General features: G+C 39.9%; 2 protein-coding genes across 2 annotated transcripts in view; one reads left to right on the top strand and one right to left on the bottom strand.

The window, feature by feature from the left end:
• Positions 1–13,374, bottom strand: part of LOC134667505 (unconventional myosin-XV) — a 129,265-nt gene extending 115,891 nt beyond the window's left edge. The window contains exon 1 of the mRNA XM_063524932.1: positions 13,142–13,374. The gene's annotated coding sequence lies outside the window, so the exon portion shown is untranslated. The remainder of the gene's footprint in view (positions 1–13,141) is intronic.
• Positions 13,375–16,676: 3,302 nt separating this feature from the next.
• On the top strand, positions 16,677–17,890 carry LOC134667730 (protein BUD31 homolog). Its single transcript, XM_063525149.1, has 2 exons — positions 16,677–16,892; positions 17,012–17,890. Exons 1-2 carry the CDS (start codon positions 16,799–16,801, stop codon positions 17,350–17,352), a joined length of 435 nt encoding a protein of 144 aa, XP_063381219.1. The 5' UTR covers positions 16,677–16,798; the 3' UTR covers positions 17,353–17,890.
• Positions 17,891–17,914: the final 24 nt, after the last annotated feature.

Genomic DNA, 17,914 nt, shown 5'->3' with positions numbered 1-17,914 from the left:
CATCCATTTGGAAGGCTCGTCAGTGGCCTGCTTTAGGTACGTTAAGATGTAACGTATTCACAATAAAACAAACCATTGAACGAAGTTTCAATTATCCACTGATAAATTAACAATGGGCTATCATGTCCACTCCATGAGGCCAACAGCTGCTGCGTTCTCAGTTTCTCACACACTTTCTACGTTAACTACGTAACGTAACCATTTGACTATTATTTTATAACGACTACATAATAACTATAGACGAACATTCAATAAAACTACGGCCTAAGGCATGGGAAATTAGGCTCGCGAAAGATGAGTCCGAAAGTAAAACGATTATAGCGATTATCGTAGAGTTGTCCAAGAATACACCACTAGGGATGGTGCCATAGCAAAGCGTTGTCTTGTCTGTACAGTTCGAATAAGGGTGGTATTCCACCTATCCAATTTCTTTGTCCAATGTGTATTGCACACAGGACAATACCACGCTAAGCTAACATAGCACCAACTTGAACAGATAAAAGTGAGAGATTGTTATTTCTTTAAAAATTGTACATTGATTGATGAATTTTTTGCAAATCCCATGCAAAAGTTAGCTTGATTAGACCAGTTAATAACATATACTAATCTATGGATTAGATTCTCTCGCCATATGCACGAATTACTGCACCAACAGCGCCATCTAGCATACGATTTATGTTCGTGCGCGAGAACGAAACTCATGCTACATGGTCTGGGGTCATTATTCTAAGAGAAATCTTGGTAGCGCGATTCAGCGTATTCAATACAAGGCACAACGCCATCTAGCATGCAATTTGCTAACAAAATCTTCCGCTTTAGCCTGTGCTCCGGGCCTCGCTAACAAAGGCGATTGTCGCCAGACAGTGCGTGTGCGCAGGCAATTACATCTTCGCGCCTATTCGGCACTTTCTTTTGCACCTCTTCGCCGTGCCCACGCCTGGTCATTGCAATTATTGACTTAAAGGTTGAGTGGGCGCGACTCGCTAAAGTTTCTAGACAATGTCTTGTTTGCAAAAGGTAAGTACCATGAGAAGTTAGTGCCTTTAAGATTTCCATCGTTAGTAGAGTCTTTGCGGAAAAAGAAGAGTCGTGGAACAAAAGGGAGCCCATACATTTCACGACTTTTCTCTTTCCGCACAGACACTGGATATTTGAATATATATACTATATACATACTGAAATCCAATCGTTTTAAGACTATTTCGAATGAGATTGACCGCAAGAGGAAGTAGTTTTTCAGAAAAAGCGGCCCAAAACTCTCAATTTCAACATATTTATTGACGCAGTGCCAAGAAACCTGCATATGATCTGAGAACAGGCAAAGGCATTTGTAATGGATTTTACTGTAAGCGGGAGTATGCATTTATGGGGTGTCGTTCGTCGTAATTGTGAGAGTGACGTAGAGTATTTAATTTTTTTTGTAGGCTCATGATAACGGGAACCCACAATTAAGGTACCCAGATAATGTCTGTATCGGTCGAGCGGCCGCAGACCGCAGATTTTTTCACCATCGTAACTACGTAACTGTCGTGCGTGGTGCGTTGGCATAATTCCTCAACAGTTCTGTTGCCACGGTAATGACGGCTCGTAACTGGTAATGATGATGACCGCTCATGTGAGCCGATCAAACCGAAACGCATGGACTGTGTATGGATTCCAGATGTTCTTAGTGCATTCTTCCTTTGGACGTCAGTTAACAACAGGGTCGTTGTCGTAGTTAGTTAAACAAGCCGCTTTAAATTGGTCACCTGCTAGAAGAAACTGAAAAGGATGGATAATATCTTAACCATAACACAAATACTTACTATTATAAATAAATTAACTAGTTACTCTTAAAATGTAACTGGTAAGGTGCCCACAACCCACAGCGCTGTTAACATAAAGTACATATTATATGGTAGAGACGAATCACAAAAGGACGTTGCCTATACAAATAAAATGTATTTAAGTAGTCCTAAATTTGAACAGTTTAGGACTACCTCGATTGATCTCTGTAACATGCTGGATTTGGATCATCCCCAAGTAGTCATTTATTCATTCAAAGCTACGGAGGTAGAACGACAGCAAGTTACCATTCATAAGGCAAACAACAGCTCGATGAACTCAACAGGACAGGAGGCTGTGAAATCAGAATAATCAGATCAAAGGGCTTTATATATAGAGGAACGTTCTCATAACACAATTTATAGGTACGACATTTTAGTTGCAGTGAAATAAGCAAGTGTAGTGCATTAAACGAGTGAAGCAAATGAGATGGAGGTCACGATAACTTACGTTTCAGTGCGAGCGTGTCAAGGACTCTGCTTCTGTCGCCATCGTATTAATGTAGAAGGTACAATAATGTTTCCTATTCAACACGTACCTAGAGAATAGAGAGTGAACAGTGGCAATCAAGTTAAGAAACATTATATCGCCCTAATAGTTTATTGGCATAAGTATTGTATAAATAACCACTTAGAGTGGGTTTCACTGAATTGTTTGTCACCGTTAAAAGTGTTCGCAAAATTTTATTGTATGGGAAGAGTTTCATAGGCCATTGCTGAGTGAACTTTGGTTGGTGCAACCGACCCTAAGTCAACTCCAGCAGTCAACATTGCGCACATGATTTTATCACTAAAATGGTAAGTCTTCCATACATCCTTTACTTAGCGGAAATTAAGATCCGAATGTGTAGGTGATGCAAATCATAATTATACGCAAATCATAATAACATCTTCCATTTGCATGATGCCATCTTCAGCTACCCAACCCGCGAAACCTTGACCTCAACATGGTTAATGTCACATCCGGCAGAGATCGCGTGCAACCCGATCCACTGGCCACCGATACAAGTATTAAGTGATACGGAGTAATAATACGGCAGGTTAAAGATGGCTGACCGCAGCGGTCAAGTCGCACGTCTGTTCCACGCCGCCGCCCCTAGTGGGAACGCTCCTTGCCCGACTTATATCAGGAATCTAGTTTATGTTTAAGTTTAACCTCTCATATGTGTGTGGTGGTCCATAGTTGTGGATTCAAATCTCGGTTATGCTGTAGAAGTAAACGTTCCCGAAAAAAATGCAAAAAAGATGACAAAAAATTCGGTCAGTCAGTATCTTATCAATCTTATCATATACAGACAAGAGGTTAAACGATATATTAGCATCAGGTTTTCAGGCTAACCGGAATCCGGAAGAAGTAACTTGATAAGTTCAAGTTCACGAATGCTACGCTTGGACATGATTTTGTACTTAGTTGTCTGATTTTTCGTACGTCGATTGAAAATGTAAACCTACCATTATATAGTTTTATATGCAGTTATTCATGACTTCCCGGATCGCCGAGGTCAATGTTAAAACGTTTATTTAAATGCTAAGAATCTTGCTTTTAATTTTAATAATTGTACGTCCTGCAGCAAATTGCACAACTTTCAAAGGGATATTACGGTACTGGTAGTAAAACTTCACGATTGTTATAAACAAAACATAGTAAAGGGTTGCCTCATCGATATCAAGATTGCCATAACGGGAAATCACGTACCCAAACCTGCCCGATCTCGCGCCGAAAGTTTTTTGCCCTTTCTCGGAAGTATTACAACAGAGGGCCTGAATGGGTGTGTACGAGAAAGTCGGCAAGTGTGTCCGATTGACATTCGCCGGCCGGACGGACGTGCTGGCACGTGTGTGGTCAGCTTGATCTGTCTCTGATTTTGTCTTATCGCGTATTATGGTAGTCACAGATAGACAAATTCAACCACAGCAATGATGGCTCTTTTAGCGAAGAAGCAGAAAAAAGTGCAGGTTTCTTCATTTCTATCGAATATGCCGTTTTTTACCACCTTGTGAAAAAGTATCTTCCAAGTTTGTAGCATCGTAGCCAATTGCCTCGAGTGAGAAATCGGGATTAAACGCAAAAATCAAAGTAAGAGAAGAGGCTCCACATTGGAATTTCGCAGCTTCGCGCGTGATTCGCGTGCAAAGTGTGGAGGCTCTTTAGCGGGTCGAGGAAAGCGATACAGCGTGGCCTGTTTCATACTTATTTACATTAGAGGCCAAGGAAAGCGAGATGCTTGCCGACTGGGGATGAGAAGAAATTTTGACTGGTAATCTCCGCAGTTTTATATACATAACGTGTCACCATTCCGGTAACCAAGCCCAGAGAAGACGTGCCAAAATACGGAGAGCGTTGGGATTTATAATTTTGCAATCATTCGCAAGGCACTAGAGAGTATGGAATACAAGACTGAAATGATAGCTGATGGACTTTTTCACAAAGATAAGTTTATAGAAATTAAGATATTTTATGCCCTACTTTATTGCAACATCAACATTAGTTTCTAGATTGTAATTAATCAGAGCTGAGTGCAGCTGTATCTAAACCTCGTTCAAAGTCAAGTACTCGAAGTCTGTTCCAAGCTGTTGTATACAGTAATTTTTCCTCCAAAGCATTAGTTACCAAATTGCTGTCAGATCACAAGGTAGACATAATATTGTATAGAAACGGGTCCAAATAGCCTCGAGCCACACGAACGGAAGGGCTGCAATGCAACATGCCGTCAAATAGGACACATTCTGAATGCTAAAGGTGTTTAGCCGTGTCTAATCTGCAAAGGAACCATTGTTTGACGTACTTGCAGGTTACCTTTTAGCGTTTTGCCACACAATGGTTATAGTACAGGGTACAGGTACAAGATGTGAAATATTTTAATGATAAATAACAGTTCATATTAGCTCATAATTAAGAATAATAAAAATATAAATTTGTAATTGATATTGCTAAAACTTCTATAGATAGATAACTGTATGTAGATCGATAATGATGATGATGATCTGCCACTATTATCAGATCGTCGGCCTAATTTGGGAACTCAATAAACCTTTTCATTTTCAGTTGAGAAACTTGGAAATGTATACGTATGTGTTATAGGTATGTATGCCAGTTTCATTTAAAGTTTAAAGGAAGGCAAGAATGAATTTGTTAACTCAATGCTTGTAGATGTTAGCGACATAGGTTGATAAAGGTTCAGTCGCCATGGCATATCCAGCGGCCGAGGTGCCCACAAATATCTGAACACGCCTTGTCAAGGCGCTAAAGTGCATGCATAGATATTTTTGCGCATCTCTGCCGCTCCGAAATATATCGGCAACTGTACTAGTAACAGCGACATTGTATCGGCAGATTCGCATCCAAATGTCTCTCGGTTGCGAGATGAAATGCCAACGCCGCGCCGACCGGTTCCGTTCGATTCAACCAAGAAAGCCCTACTCGTCTAAATTTAAATACTCGAATGATTGCTAATACATATTAAACGCCTTTATATTTAAATTATGCTTTAAAGTGGCGTGGCAGCGTTCTAAATTTTTCTATCAGCGTTTCCATTCAGTTTGAATACAGTTTATCACGTTATATGGACGTCTAAATATTTTACGATAATGCATAGTAATAAAAGAGCAGATTTACAATTATTACCACGTTCCGTAACTGTTAAAATGGGTGATGATAAAATTATAATTTTTAGTGGTAAAACAGACAGCCATACTCAATTCTTATGTCAGCATATGTGAGGTACGATAGACGTCTTGCTTTCTAATGTCCCCAGAAGTCTTGCTGTCAAGCTAAGCTAACTTCCTTCTGGGTTAGGTAAGCGGTTGCGCCACCTTTTGGGCTGCATTCCGTACATTAGGGACAGCCTAGTCGAAAGGAATGCCGTGCGTCCATTCGCGCCGATTTAAACTGCGACGGGATGCCGGTCGGAAAGACCTTACTTAGCCGTTTAACGCATAAGTCGTTAGCAAATCTCTTTGCGTAACCATTTAAGGTTATAAACGCCATCTTTTTACCGCGAAATTCTAAATTGCTTTGGCAAATTGACTACAATTTCGTAACTGACCAATATCTTAGGATTGGTCTGTGGATCTCGCAAAAAGCAAAGTCGTAGATGTATTGGTGATTTCTTTCGCCGCATTATTCGGAAAAATAACAATTGAGTATTCTTCCTACGCGACGCTGGAAGGCTGTTATTTCAATTGTGCAACGACGTCCTCACGTCCAAAGAAATTAATTATCCACGCTTAATTTATCAATAGTTACAATACAATCCTTACTGTATAAGTCAGGCCTAGGTGGGAACTTCCTTCCAGTTCTGTTAATTAGAACTGTTAATTACCTATTTGAATTTTGTAGAAATAGTATTAGGAAGTGCGAGCCAAATCGGACGGCGGTTTCCGCGCTAAACGAAGTCGGCAAGGAAAGTAGGCCTTCGCGCGTCGGAAGTACGTGTACGTGGGCGCCTAGACCACCGCCACCGTTGGATGGTGAATTCAGTAGGAATATAACTAGACACAACTATATGAAGCGCGTTAGTTAGAAAATCAAATGAATGAGGTATCATAGTCTCTGTTCAACCTAACGCATGAGCAGGATGGCGGTTACAGTACGTTCCTGCTTACTGGCTCATTTTAAACGAGGTATCATAAACCTTATTGCATAGATCTTAAGATCTACCAATGGTCAGCTAAGTGTCGTTGTAGGCTTAGTAGTAGTAGTAGTAGTAATCACTTTATTGTACACAACACAGGTTTACAAAAATAAATTACAGTAATGGAAGTACAAAGGCGAACTTATCCCTATAAGGGATCTCTTCCAGCTAACCTTCGATTAGATGAGAGGAAAACTCCAGTCAGGTCAGATAGACAAACTTACGGGATGTACAGTAATATTTAGAAAAAGTAAACTAACGTATTGTCAACTCATAAAATACATAAATAATATTATCGAATAAAATACATAAAATACATACTAGCATACATACAATACAATACAATATATATATATATATATATATATACAAGTTTAAAGTAGAAATAAAGGTTAGTACTTAACCAGATCACGCTGATTGGAAAGCCAAAGCTTCTTCAGATTAGCCTTGAGTGACGCCACAGACTGGGACCGCCTGAGCGACAGGGGCAACTCGTTCCACAACTTCACAGCGCGCACCGTAAAAGAATTTGCATATGTTCGCGTCTTATTAGGCGGAATAGTAAGCGTGAGATTACAGCTAGATCGTAAACGGTGATCACTTCCTTCAGCCAGATAGCTAAATCTTTCCGTTAGGTAAGATGGGGAACGGGGGTTGAAGAGTATATTGAACAGCAACGACACGACATGCACATCTCTGCGTCGGCGGATCGGTAACCATTCGAGCTGGGAGCGAAAGTTGGAGACGTGATCATATTTACGGAGGCCAAATATATACTTGATGCAAACATTTTGTAAACGCTCAAGTTTATCCAGCAATTCCTCATTAAGGTCCAGATACGCAACGTCACCATAGTCTAGCAGAGGGAGCAAGAGCGAACGGGCAAGAGTCAGTTTAGTATGAAGTGGGAGAAAATTCTGCAGCCGTCGAAGAGAGTGGAGGGATCCAAAAACTTTTTTACTCACCTCAGCAACATGGGGAGACCAAGAAAGCGTCTGATCCATGGAGATACCCAAATTTCGGACAGTAGAGGAGAGAGGGATATTAGTCCCATCAAACAAAATGTCGGGTACCACCATGTCCGAAAGCTTGCTTACATAATAAGGACTACCAATAATAATCGCCTGCGACTTCCTAGCATTGATTTTCAAACCAAATTTGCACGCCCAGTCCCGTATGGATTTCAAATCAAGGTTGATTTGAGTAATCAATGAAGGAAGATCATCTATACTGGCCGCTGCATAAATCTGAAGATCGTCTGCGTAAAGATGGTATGATGATGTAAGTGCTTCGGTGATGCCATTAATAAAAATAGAGAAAAGAAGGGGAGAAAGCACTCCTCCTTGCGGGACGCCAGCGGTGAGCTCACACCAGTCGGACAGCTTGTCATCTACTCTGACCCGCTGGCGTCTGCCAGAAAGGTAGCTATGAAACCACGAGAGGGAAGTTTGTGAGATTTTTAGAGTGCTGAGTGTGCCTAGAAGGATGTCAAAGTCTACAGTGTCGAAGGCACTACTAAAATCAAGAAGAACAAGGACAGTTAGCTTTTTGCACTCTATATTAAAACGAATGTCGTCGGTAACTTTAACCAAAGCGGTGACTGTGCTATGCCCGGGGCGAAACCCAGATTGGAGAGGGTTAAACAATGAATTTTTATTAAGATGGGATTGCAGGCGACGGTTAACGAAATGTTCAATAATTTTTGATAGTATAGGAAGAATGGAGATAGGACGATATTGGGAGAAATATGCAGGATTGGAGGTTTTTGGGAGAGGAATGACATGTGCATACTTCCAGGATGCCGGAAACGTGCCACTGGAAAGGGAGAAATTAATAATGTTAGAGATGATAGGAGAAATAAAATCCGCCACGAGCATGAGCATATCTACACTAAGGTTATCGTCACCGACGGCTTTCGTTTTAATAGTTTTGAGGATTGCTTGGGTCTCTTGTGCAGAAATACAGTTTGAGACTTAGCACGAGTGCGCCGGTACAGTATTTCGCGCGCGAGATTAGTCTCAACTAATGGGGTTGTTCATTTGTCATATGATTTTATGGATGGAGCCAGCGTAGATTTCCTCCTGTTCTAGTTTTGTTTTATGGGGTTTGGCCATAAAATAAAAAATGACACTGGACGCGAAATGCTTGCGCTATTTGTAAAATAAAATCGACCGGCCAACCCCATGGAACCTCTTCGGAACGAGTAGTCTATCTCGCGCGATCGATCCAGAGGGCCTACTGCGAACCACGTTCGACGTGTTGCCTCTCTGTCGCACTTGTAAATTCGCACGTAAGTGTGACAGGGAGGCAACATGTCGAACGTGGTTCGCGGTAGCCCCTCTGTCGCTGGGCTCACGTGCCCACTGCTGCTGTTGCTGTTATAATTAATACCTGACCGGCCACAGACAACAAAAACTAATATCTAATATATTTTTTGTTTTCTTTGTGACCGGCGATGGCGGCGATCTCAGCGTGACGTCATTCTAAGCCCCATCAAGCCGGTGCGCGTACGCAAAAACTTAACAATAACACCGATACTTTTTCTGTGTCAAGCGGTACTTTTATTCATGACATGACTTATAATATCATGCCATATTATATTTGGCATCTCATTATACCTCTTTGGCTATGAGATAGAGATAAAGACGTGATCAAATTAGTGTTAGCGTTATAGTTTCTATCAAAACTAGTCCTTATTATCAGTTTGTCGAGTAGAGCTGTTTCAAAAATCAACACGTACGTATATATATACTTATTCTCGACATCCTATACCACAAAATTTTGAGGAGGTAGTCTACAGCCTACATCGACTGCGATGACTGTATAGACCAATGGCCGATCGGCACTTCTTGCCGCATCGATCACAGACGTGTCTTGACTCCTGGGGTGGTCCAGCAGCTCTGCGATTACGTTTCTGCCTGAGTTGGTCCAGCCAGAGCTCGTCATGCTTTGCCATTCCTTCCCGCAGTTTACGACGCCACTCCGCTCTCATCTCCGCGCGTTCCTCACGACAGTCAGCTGGAATCTGGAATGCCGAAGTCATAGACTACCTCCTCAAAATACTTTCTTCAGTCGCTGCAACTATCATCTGCAAAGATGCTATGGCCAATGATAATGATGATACCACAAAATACTATCAAATTTTCCAATGATGATAATAGACTTTTTTTATTGGGTAGGGCCCCACCCGACAATCTGAGGAAGTTCCTAAGGTGGCAGTCGTGGCATTTGGCGGTTGTTGCCGTCATTATTCATCACATCATTGCTGGTAGATTAATATGTATCATCCGATTAAGCTGACAGGCTTCCACAACGGAGGTAGCGGGTTCGAATCCTGGTCTTAGTCAAAGGGAATTCGGAACATACGGTGTACAAAATAGCATAACCGGGAAAGCGTTAAAATAAGAAGGTCCAGAACAGTTGACAGGCTTCCAATATTTGATGTCGGCTCAGATATCCAACAAGGGTTTTTAAAAAGCAGGACAGAGTTTGTTATGGGTGCACTTTGGACGAAACCTGCGATGTAGAATTTGCTCTCATGCTCTGGTCATTGAAAAAGCAAGAAAGTGAAGAAAGTACGTAGTGTTTCATAGATTTTTATCTGCTCGATGTAACTCATCAAAGTTGCCGATAATAAAGTAAGAGTTTTTAGTTTTATTATGGTTTAAAAGCAGTTTTACAAACAAAACGAGGCACGATTTAAAAATACGGATGAATAGGAAAGTCGTGACCTGACGTCGACACTGTCGTCAGCGGATTCAGGCGGTATTGTTGACCGTGAGACAACAGATTAGCTGAGACGATCTATCAATGATCGATTATTTTCTAACCGGAGATTCTTTCAAGGTCTTGTGGAAAATCTGGGCTTTACATGTTTTGAGCCGTAAAAGACCTAGAGGGATCTCTATCGCGGAAAAACAAGTTGGAGTTGGGATTACCCAAGGGAAACTTGTTCTCAAAACTCGTAAGTTTTTGTATTGTACCGATGGCTATGTGTGACTTGTGACCTTTAAGAGCTATCGATTTTACCCCTTGTATGTTCAGTTTCAAAATCGTTGAGGAGTAGAATGCGTCAGATCATACTGCTGATACAGAAATTACAGAACAGACCGGTTCTTACTGAAAACCGGAATAGGTAATGATTTATAATGTAATTATAATTTCAGCCGATATACGGCTTGACTTGGACTCTAGTGCCCACGCTAGCCCAATGCGGATTGGGCTCTCCACTAGACCTGGGTTTATCATGCAACAAGGTGGAAAAGAAGGTCATATCAACGATATAGTCATTCCAACATAGGATTCCGCCATTGTAGGGTATTTACAACATTATCCTAATTACCTACGTCCCAACCTACTAGAGGGCTCAATTTTACCGTCATTCGTGAACGTCAGAATACTAGCAATGTCACAATACGAAGCTGTAAGAAAACCATGACTAACATTCGTAAATACGACTCTGGTATTAATAGATACACTGAGAAAATGAAATGGCTAGAAATAAATAAGTTTTTGCTGTTTACAACCGAGTGACTTGGCTCGGAGGGAGCCTGCAAAGTTCGTTGTTAAAATCAAAGAAGTCAACTAGGTTAACGTAAGTTGGTAAAATTACGCAAATAAATTTATTAAGAGTAAATAACACGCGTTTATATTGACTAAGGCATTATTTGAAAACAGATTAGTACTTGATTAAAACAACCAAGAACGTTTAGCAATAATTGCTTGTTTGTCAATTACAAAGCTTTATTCCGCATTCTAAATAAGTCTTTGTTGTATCCAACTGAATAAATTTTAACGAAGCCAAATTGGTACTTTGCTAGAGCTTATTTTTTTCCGTGTATCGCCAGGACATTTATAGGTTCAGCAAACCTAGATGAAACTCGTTTCTACCTACGTATAGCAAATTAATTCCATGTTATCTCCTGCAGTGGCCATTGCTTCGTGCAATGCGTAAAAAATCGTCTTGCATTTCAGGTTTCAATGTACTTACAGTGTAGCAAGGGAATTATCTGTATATAGGAGGATATTTACATAAATTGTACATCTAGATTTTATTTACGACCCGACTGCGCCGCGAGCGCCGGGGCAGAAGGTCATGCCTTTAAAAGTTAAGCAGATAACATTTTAGTTCGAGTTTCTTTGCATGATTTTTAGGGTTCCGTACCTCAAAAGGAAAAAACGGAACCTTTATAGGATCACTCATGCGTCTGTCTGTCTGTCCGTATGTCATAGCCTATTTTCTCGGAAACTACTGGACCAATTAAGTTGAAATTTGGTACACATATGTAAATTAGTGACCCAAAGATGGACATGTTTGTTTCATAATTTTAAAATACATAAGCTCGAAGGTAATGAAGAAAATAGCCAGAAAATTACCATCCCCCCCCCCCCTTTATCTCCGCAACTACTGGCCCTAATATTTTGAAAAAATACACAAAATAGTTCTTTACCTGTAGATGTCAGGAAAACCTATTAGAAATGTGCAGTCAAGCGTGAGTCGGACTTATGTACGGAACCCTAGAAACGCGAGTCCGACTCGCACTTGGCCGGTTTTTTTTTACATTAGGCTGATCTCACTTTTTTTTTTATAATTTTATATTGCAAATTGATAATGACTAGTGAACTTCGATTTTAATGGGTGTTTTTGGTATTCGAATAGCACAACTCGTCTTTGGCTACAAAAGTAGGTGACCTATGAAGTTGGAAGACTTTTGACCCGAAATCTATCAACCTAATCATAGTGAAATGTACGTAGCTACGTGTAGTAGATAGATAGGTACGTTAGGTTACCTATAGTACATTGTGTATTAAGGGCGGGAAATAAGAAATTACGAACGAGTGTCAATTTTAAGCCCGACGCGAAGCGAGGGCTTAAAATGTTCACGAGTTCGGAATTTCTTTACCGCCCGTGGCACACACAATGTTTTTCATCACACTTGTAAGGAAAAAAGGAGAATTAATAAAAACAAACTTCTGTATAAAACACTTTTCCGCCCTAGGGCGAAAATTTCAATTTCCCGCCCGCAAGCCCTACGTGTAAATAAGTGTTTTTCATCACACTTGCTCGGAAAAGATTTTTTCCGCCCTAGGGCGAAAATTTCAATTTCCCGCCCGCAAGCCCTACGTGTAAATACATCTTTTCCGAGCAAGTGTGATGAAAAATAATATGGATGTTTGTTGTTTTGTTTAGGACTAGGTATTTTGATCTCGACTGATTTATTTTAGGTACTCTAGCAATCAATGGAATCAGCTGGTCCACCTATGGTGTCTAAGTAGGTACCTACCACCTATTATGAATTTATGAACTTGAAATTAAAAATGCAGTAACTCTCAAAAACAGAGTGAAGGAAAGGCAATCCGACTGACAATAAAAAAGGAAAATAGTATAGGTAGGTAGGTACCTAATACTTACTGTAATAAAGGTAAACGCGAGGCACAGCTATGTATCCTATTTGTAATTTCATTGCACAGCAGGTAAAAAACTACATAGGTATAGGTACAACAAGTAAGTAGGTAACAATAAAAGACACGTAGTTATTAACCTACTAAAACACAAAAGTAAACAGGCATACACATTAAGTTTCTAGTACTTATTGATAAGTAGAAAGACACGAACCGGGAAAGCCTTCACAAGCTTCACGTCATCTCATGGTCTGACACAAACAGAAAACAGACACGTCTTACCTATATCTACGCGAGACACCCGAAGTTCCTTAACAACCTCCGTCAACTTTCACAAAACATGCCACAAAGCTCGCCGACAACCGTCACGATATCATACACTTATCAACAATAAACTAACACTTGTGGAGACGTAGGTTTCACTCATAGTTTGACAAATGCCGTATATAATAGCTCCCGACTGTAGGAGCGGACACTAGATGGCCGTCGGGGCCGAGCGAAAAGACTGGCTTCACTGGCTTGTTGTCGTCGGAGGTTGCGCTGCGCGAGCGCCGCATTCCTCGCCAAGGCACGTAAACTGCCGCTCGCTCGCTCGCACCTAACCGTGCGGGCCGTGATAGACAGAGACGGCGCTCCGCGATAGCGAACACTCCATGTAGATAGGTGGGACCCGTTATTCACACACCAAACATGCCACAGGTAAATTGCGTACAGACTTGGCGAGTTTTTAATTACCTACCTCGAAAATTCTATAATCGATAGGGTATGGATATCGCTCATTATTATTTATAGGGTACCTACGCATGTTACGAGTGCAGTGCGGCCGGCGGCACCCTTTTATTTGATCATAAAACTCATTTCTGCAGTTAGTGAAGCGAAACTCGGTACAAGATTCATGTGGATTGGATTAATTTTGTACCACTACGTTTTGATAATGTAGGTAGCCTACCTACTTTTGTGCAGAATTGTTTTTACTTTTATTAAGATTAAGAATAGGTAACTTTCCGATGTGATTACTTGATTATCTTGGGTGGATTCATTTATGTCGTAGGTAGGTATGTACGTTTACCTCCCTAGGGGCTGGGGCTAGGGCTAGGGGATATTTGACCCCCCTAAAATCATCCAAAAATCATGCTTCGAATGACCCCGTTTCCTCCTACGTCATGCTACCTGCATCATCCGATGCCCATAATTTATGAATAGCCCCCTACAAATAAACAACGAAATTTCTATGTATGTAGGCACCAGTCAGAGCGGCTACCGCGAAAACCGAAATTCTTTTTTTCGCGAAAACCGAAACCGATTTTCGCGGTTGTAGCCCAGGAATCACGAATACGAGTAAAGTCACAGAATAAATAATAGTACTAAGTACAGAAGACTCACTCTCAAACAAAACGCATCTGTTACGATCAGCCCAGATATGGCCGCTAGGTGGCGACAGCGCCACGCGCGGCTTATGGCAAACCCCAAAATTGGTGTGGAACATGGACATATATATAGTTTATATCTATGGTGTGGAACGGATGTACTTTTAGGTACCTGTAGCAAAGTGACGAAATCGCGGAGTGAGACACGCCTGGTAAAGTTAGTAAATATAGTCAACATAATTTGGTATGGACCCTCCATAACGTTGTTTAATTTTAATACGAGTCGCAATTGTAAATCAAGCGGTTTCGTAATCGTTAACGACGATGAGCTCATTCTTCATCGAATTTCAAGTTGCGGGAACGATCACTAAGGCAATAATTACGTGAACCAACTAATACTTACAGTAAGTACTGCGGTTTACTAACGAATGGGCCAAAATCGTTTCCCAAAGTATCACATCCCAAACTATGTTTCCCAAATTATCATTTCCCAAAAAAATGTTTGGCAAAACAACTTATCGCAAATTTTCAGTTAGCAATAGTCTTTTTTGGCAAGTTATTGTTTAGCAAATAATTACTTGGACAAGTTTCATTTTACCAAATATTATTTAGTCAAATGTATCATTAAGCATAACTTACATGTCCCAAAATATTGCATGGCATACAATTTACATACCAATAAAGTGGAGGCTGCAGAATTTTATTTGTCTGGTATTTAACTGATCATTACATATACATAGTAAAATGTAACGTCAAAAAAAAAAAAACATTCTTACTGCCAAAAATATGTAGTAAATGATCACTAAAATTAAAACTCCATTTTAATGTAAAATGACAACCAAATTTGTTACATCTTGCTATTCTATTAAAGCAAATAACACCAAAGTAATCATTATAACCCAAAAATAGTAAAAACCCACCAATATTTAAACCACATTTTAGTTTAAAATGTCAAGCAAATTTTTTACATCTCGTTATTCTATTAAATTAATTATTCCACTTCGCTGACCTTTTTCTAGTACATAGTATTTCGTTTCTGTAAGGATCGCAGTTCTAACCTAACCTAACCCACTTTTCTGATAGCGGTTCCGTTTTGTAAGGATCGCAGTTCAAACCTAACCCAACCCACCCAAATTACGTAGAATTTAACGTACCTATATTAACATAACAAAAAGTACAAATTTAAATAGAGATGCCTATTTGTCAAATTTGCGAAGTGACAATTTTGACCAAACATCTTTTTGGAATATAATATTAGACAATAAAAAACGTTTGCTAAATAAGTTTTTGTCCTAATAACATTTGACAAAGTAAAATCATGCCAAATGATAATTTGACCAAATAAATTATATGCGAAGTGTAACTTTGCTAAAGGTTCCTTTGGGAAATGAAACTATTGCGATAAGTTTGTTGGGAAGTGAAATTTGGCGAAATGTATTTGGCCGAAACGAAAGTACACCGAGTACTGCAGATGAAATTGATATCTACCCGACCCTTACACATTTCTATCATGATTAATTGTTTCATTGATCAGTAAGACGCTATACCTACCAAGAATGTTTAGAAAATGTAACTAATAACAAATATTAACAACGTTCAAACCCTCTAGCCTAAATTACCTACCTACATTTCAAAATTAGCACGCAAGTCCATACAAAGAAAAAAAAATTAGCACGCACCGTACGCACACGGTGTAAAGCGGGGGTACTTCCGGTTATGTACATTTTGTGAAGAGGTTGGTATGGACGGGTAAAAGGCAAGTTTCGCATAATGTAGCATAGCTGTTTTTTGTTAGTTAAATTTTTTGTCGGGACGTGCCCCTAACCGCGTGTTCAAGTTGAATGTAAGAACTTCGCTTCGCTCGGTCGTTCGAATATATCTTACTTAACTAAAAAATAAATATAAGTACTGCTAAAAATAATTATAAAATTTTTTTCTTGCTTGATTCAATGGATTACTGTGGAATTATAGCTGGTCAAGCAAATCTTGTCAGTAGAAAAAGGCGCGAAATTCAAATTTTCTATGAGACCATATCACTTCGCGCCTTGGAGGATATAACCAACGGAGACGCCATGTCTAAAATTTTCGGTACAAAATAGTCTGCCGTTTTTTGCGGGGGAGGGGCACATCAAATGTATAGGTACGTCATGTCAGATAAACGTCATTCTATACATGACTTCAATGAATAATAAATATATTAGATTATTATTTCTATACATATGGTTGACATGAGGTTGACCATTGGCCGCCTATTTTCGACAGAGGGGAACGCCTGTTAATGGCGGCTCCATTGTTAATTACTCCGAGCTTCGCGCCTACATTTTTCAAATTTGCCGCCTTTTTCTACTGACAAGATCTGCTTGACCAGCTTTATAATAATAATGTAACATTACTGTGGAATAATAATGGAATATATTCCGAACGTTCTTTAAAATGACGTTTGATTTGACAGCAGTTGACACTGACGTGACAAAAATATCGCATTGGGACGCTTTTTCATCATCACTCGTGTTGTTTTCCAACGTTTTATTTAACATCTTTATTCTGCTTTAGATAATCTACAAGAAGCAGAATGCCAAAAGTTCGCCGCAGCCGTAAGTCACCTCCAGAGGGCTGGGAGCTTATCGAGCCAACGCTAGAAGAGTTGGAACAGAAGATGCGCGAAGGTATGAACACTTTTCATTTATTTAACTATATTATTTTACCATTTCATAATATTACTAGAGCTTGTACTTTAGCTGACTATATCATTTAAAGATTTTAAGAAATCAATACATTTTTACAGCCGAAACTGAGCCTCACGAAGGGAAGCGTAAGCAAGAATCACTCTGGCCCATATTCAAGATACATCACCAGAAATCTCGCTACATCTACGACTTGTTCTACCGACGAAAGGCCATCAGTCGCGAGCTGTATCAGTACTGCCTTGACGAGAAAATTGCTGACGCTAACCTGATTGCCAAGTGGAAGAAGACAGGTTATGAGAATCTGTGCTGTTTGAGATGTATACAGACTCGTGACACGAATTTTGCGACAAATTGTATTTGCAGAGTACCTAAGAGTAAGTTGGAAGAAGGGCGTATTGTGGAGTGTGTGCACTGTGGCTGCAGAGGCTGCTCCGGGTAGTACTGTATAAATATTTTGTAAGATTCTCAGGCTCTACAAACTTTGAAAAATATGCATTGTCCTCTTACTGATATATTTTATTATGCATCACAAGTAACCATTATTTTGTAGATAATCTGCTTGTAGATGCAAGGATACTTCTGAATGATTAAGGTTTTCAGTGTTTAACCCATTCAGTGCCAAAAACCCAACTATCAGGTATTTTATGATTTCGTTCTCAGGCCAGATGACCCAATAGTCGGGATCATCATACTACTGCTTTATATGACGAAATTGTTGTGGTCTGGCACGGATGTCTTGTTTGGCTGGGTGGCAATGAATGTGTTAAAGTTCACATTTAGATGCCATTTTCAAGGTTTGAGGTCACCCAATTTTAAGTTAATGTTTTAGGTAATAAAATTTACATCTTGTTCATGTAATTAAAAATGTACTTATAAAAAATCTGTAACAGTTGCACATGCAATATTGACTTATCCAGACACATTGTAACTGATAGTAGCAATGTTAATAAATAACATGCAGTTTAATCCAGCTTCAAGTATTTTTGATTATGTCTCAAATT

The sequence above is a fragment of the Cydia fagiglandana genome, chromosome 9 (assembly GCF_963556715.1).
Source record: "Cydia fagiglandana chromosome 9, ilCydFagi1.1, whole genome shotgun sequence".
Taxonomy (NCBI): Eukaryota; Metazoa; Arthropoda; class Insecta; order Lepidoptera; family Tortricidae; genus Cydia; species Cydia fagiglandana.
The sequence above is the reverse complement of the archived record's forward strand: the minus strand, read 5'-3'. Positions and strand labels throughout refer to the sequence as shown.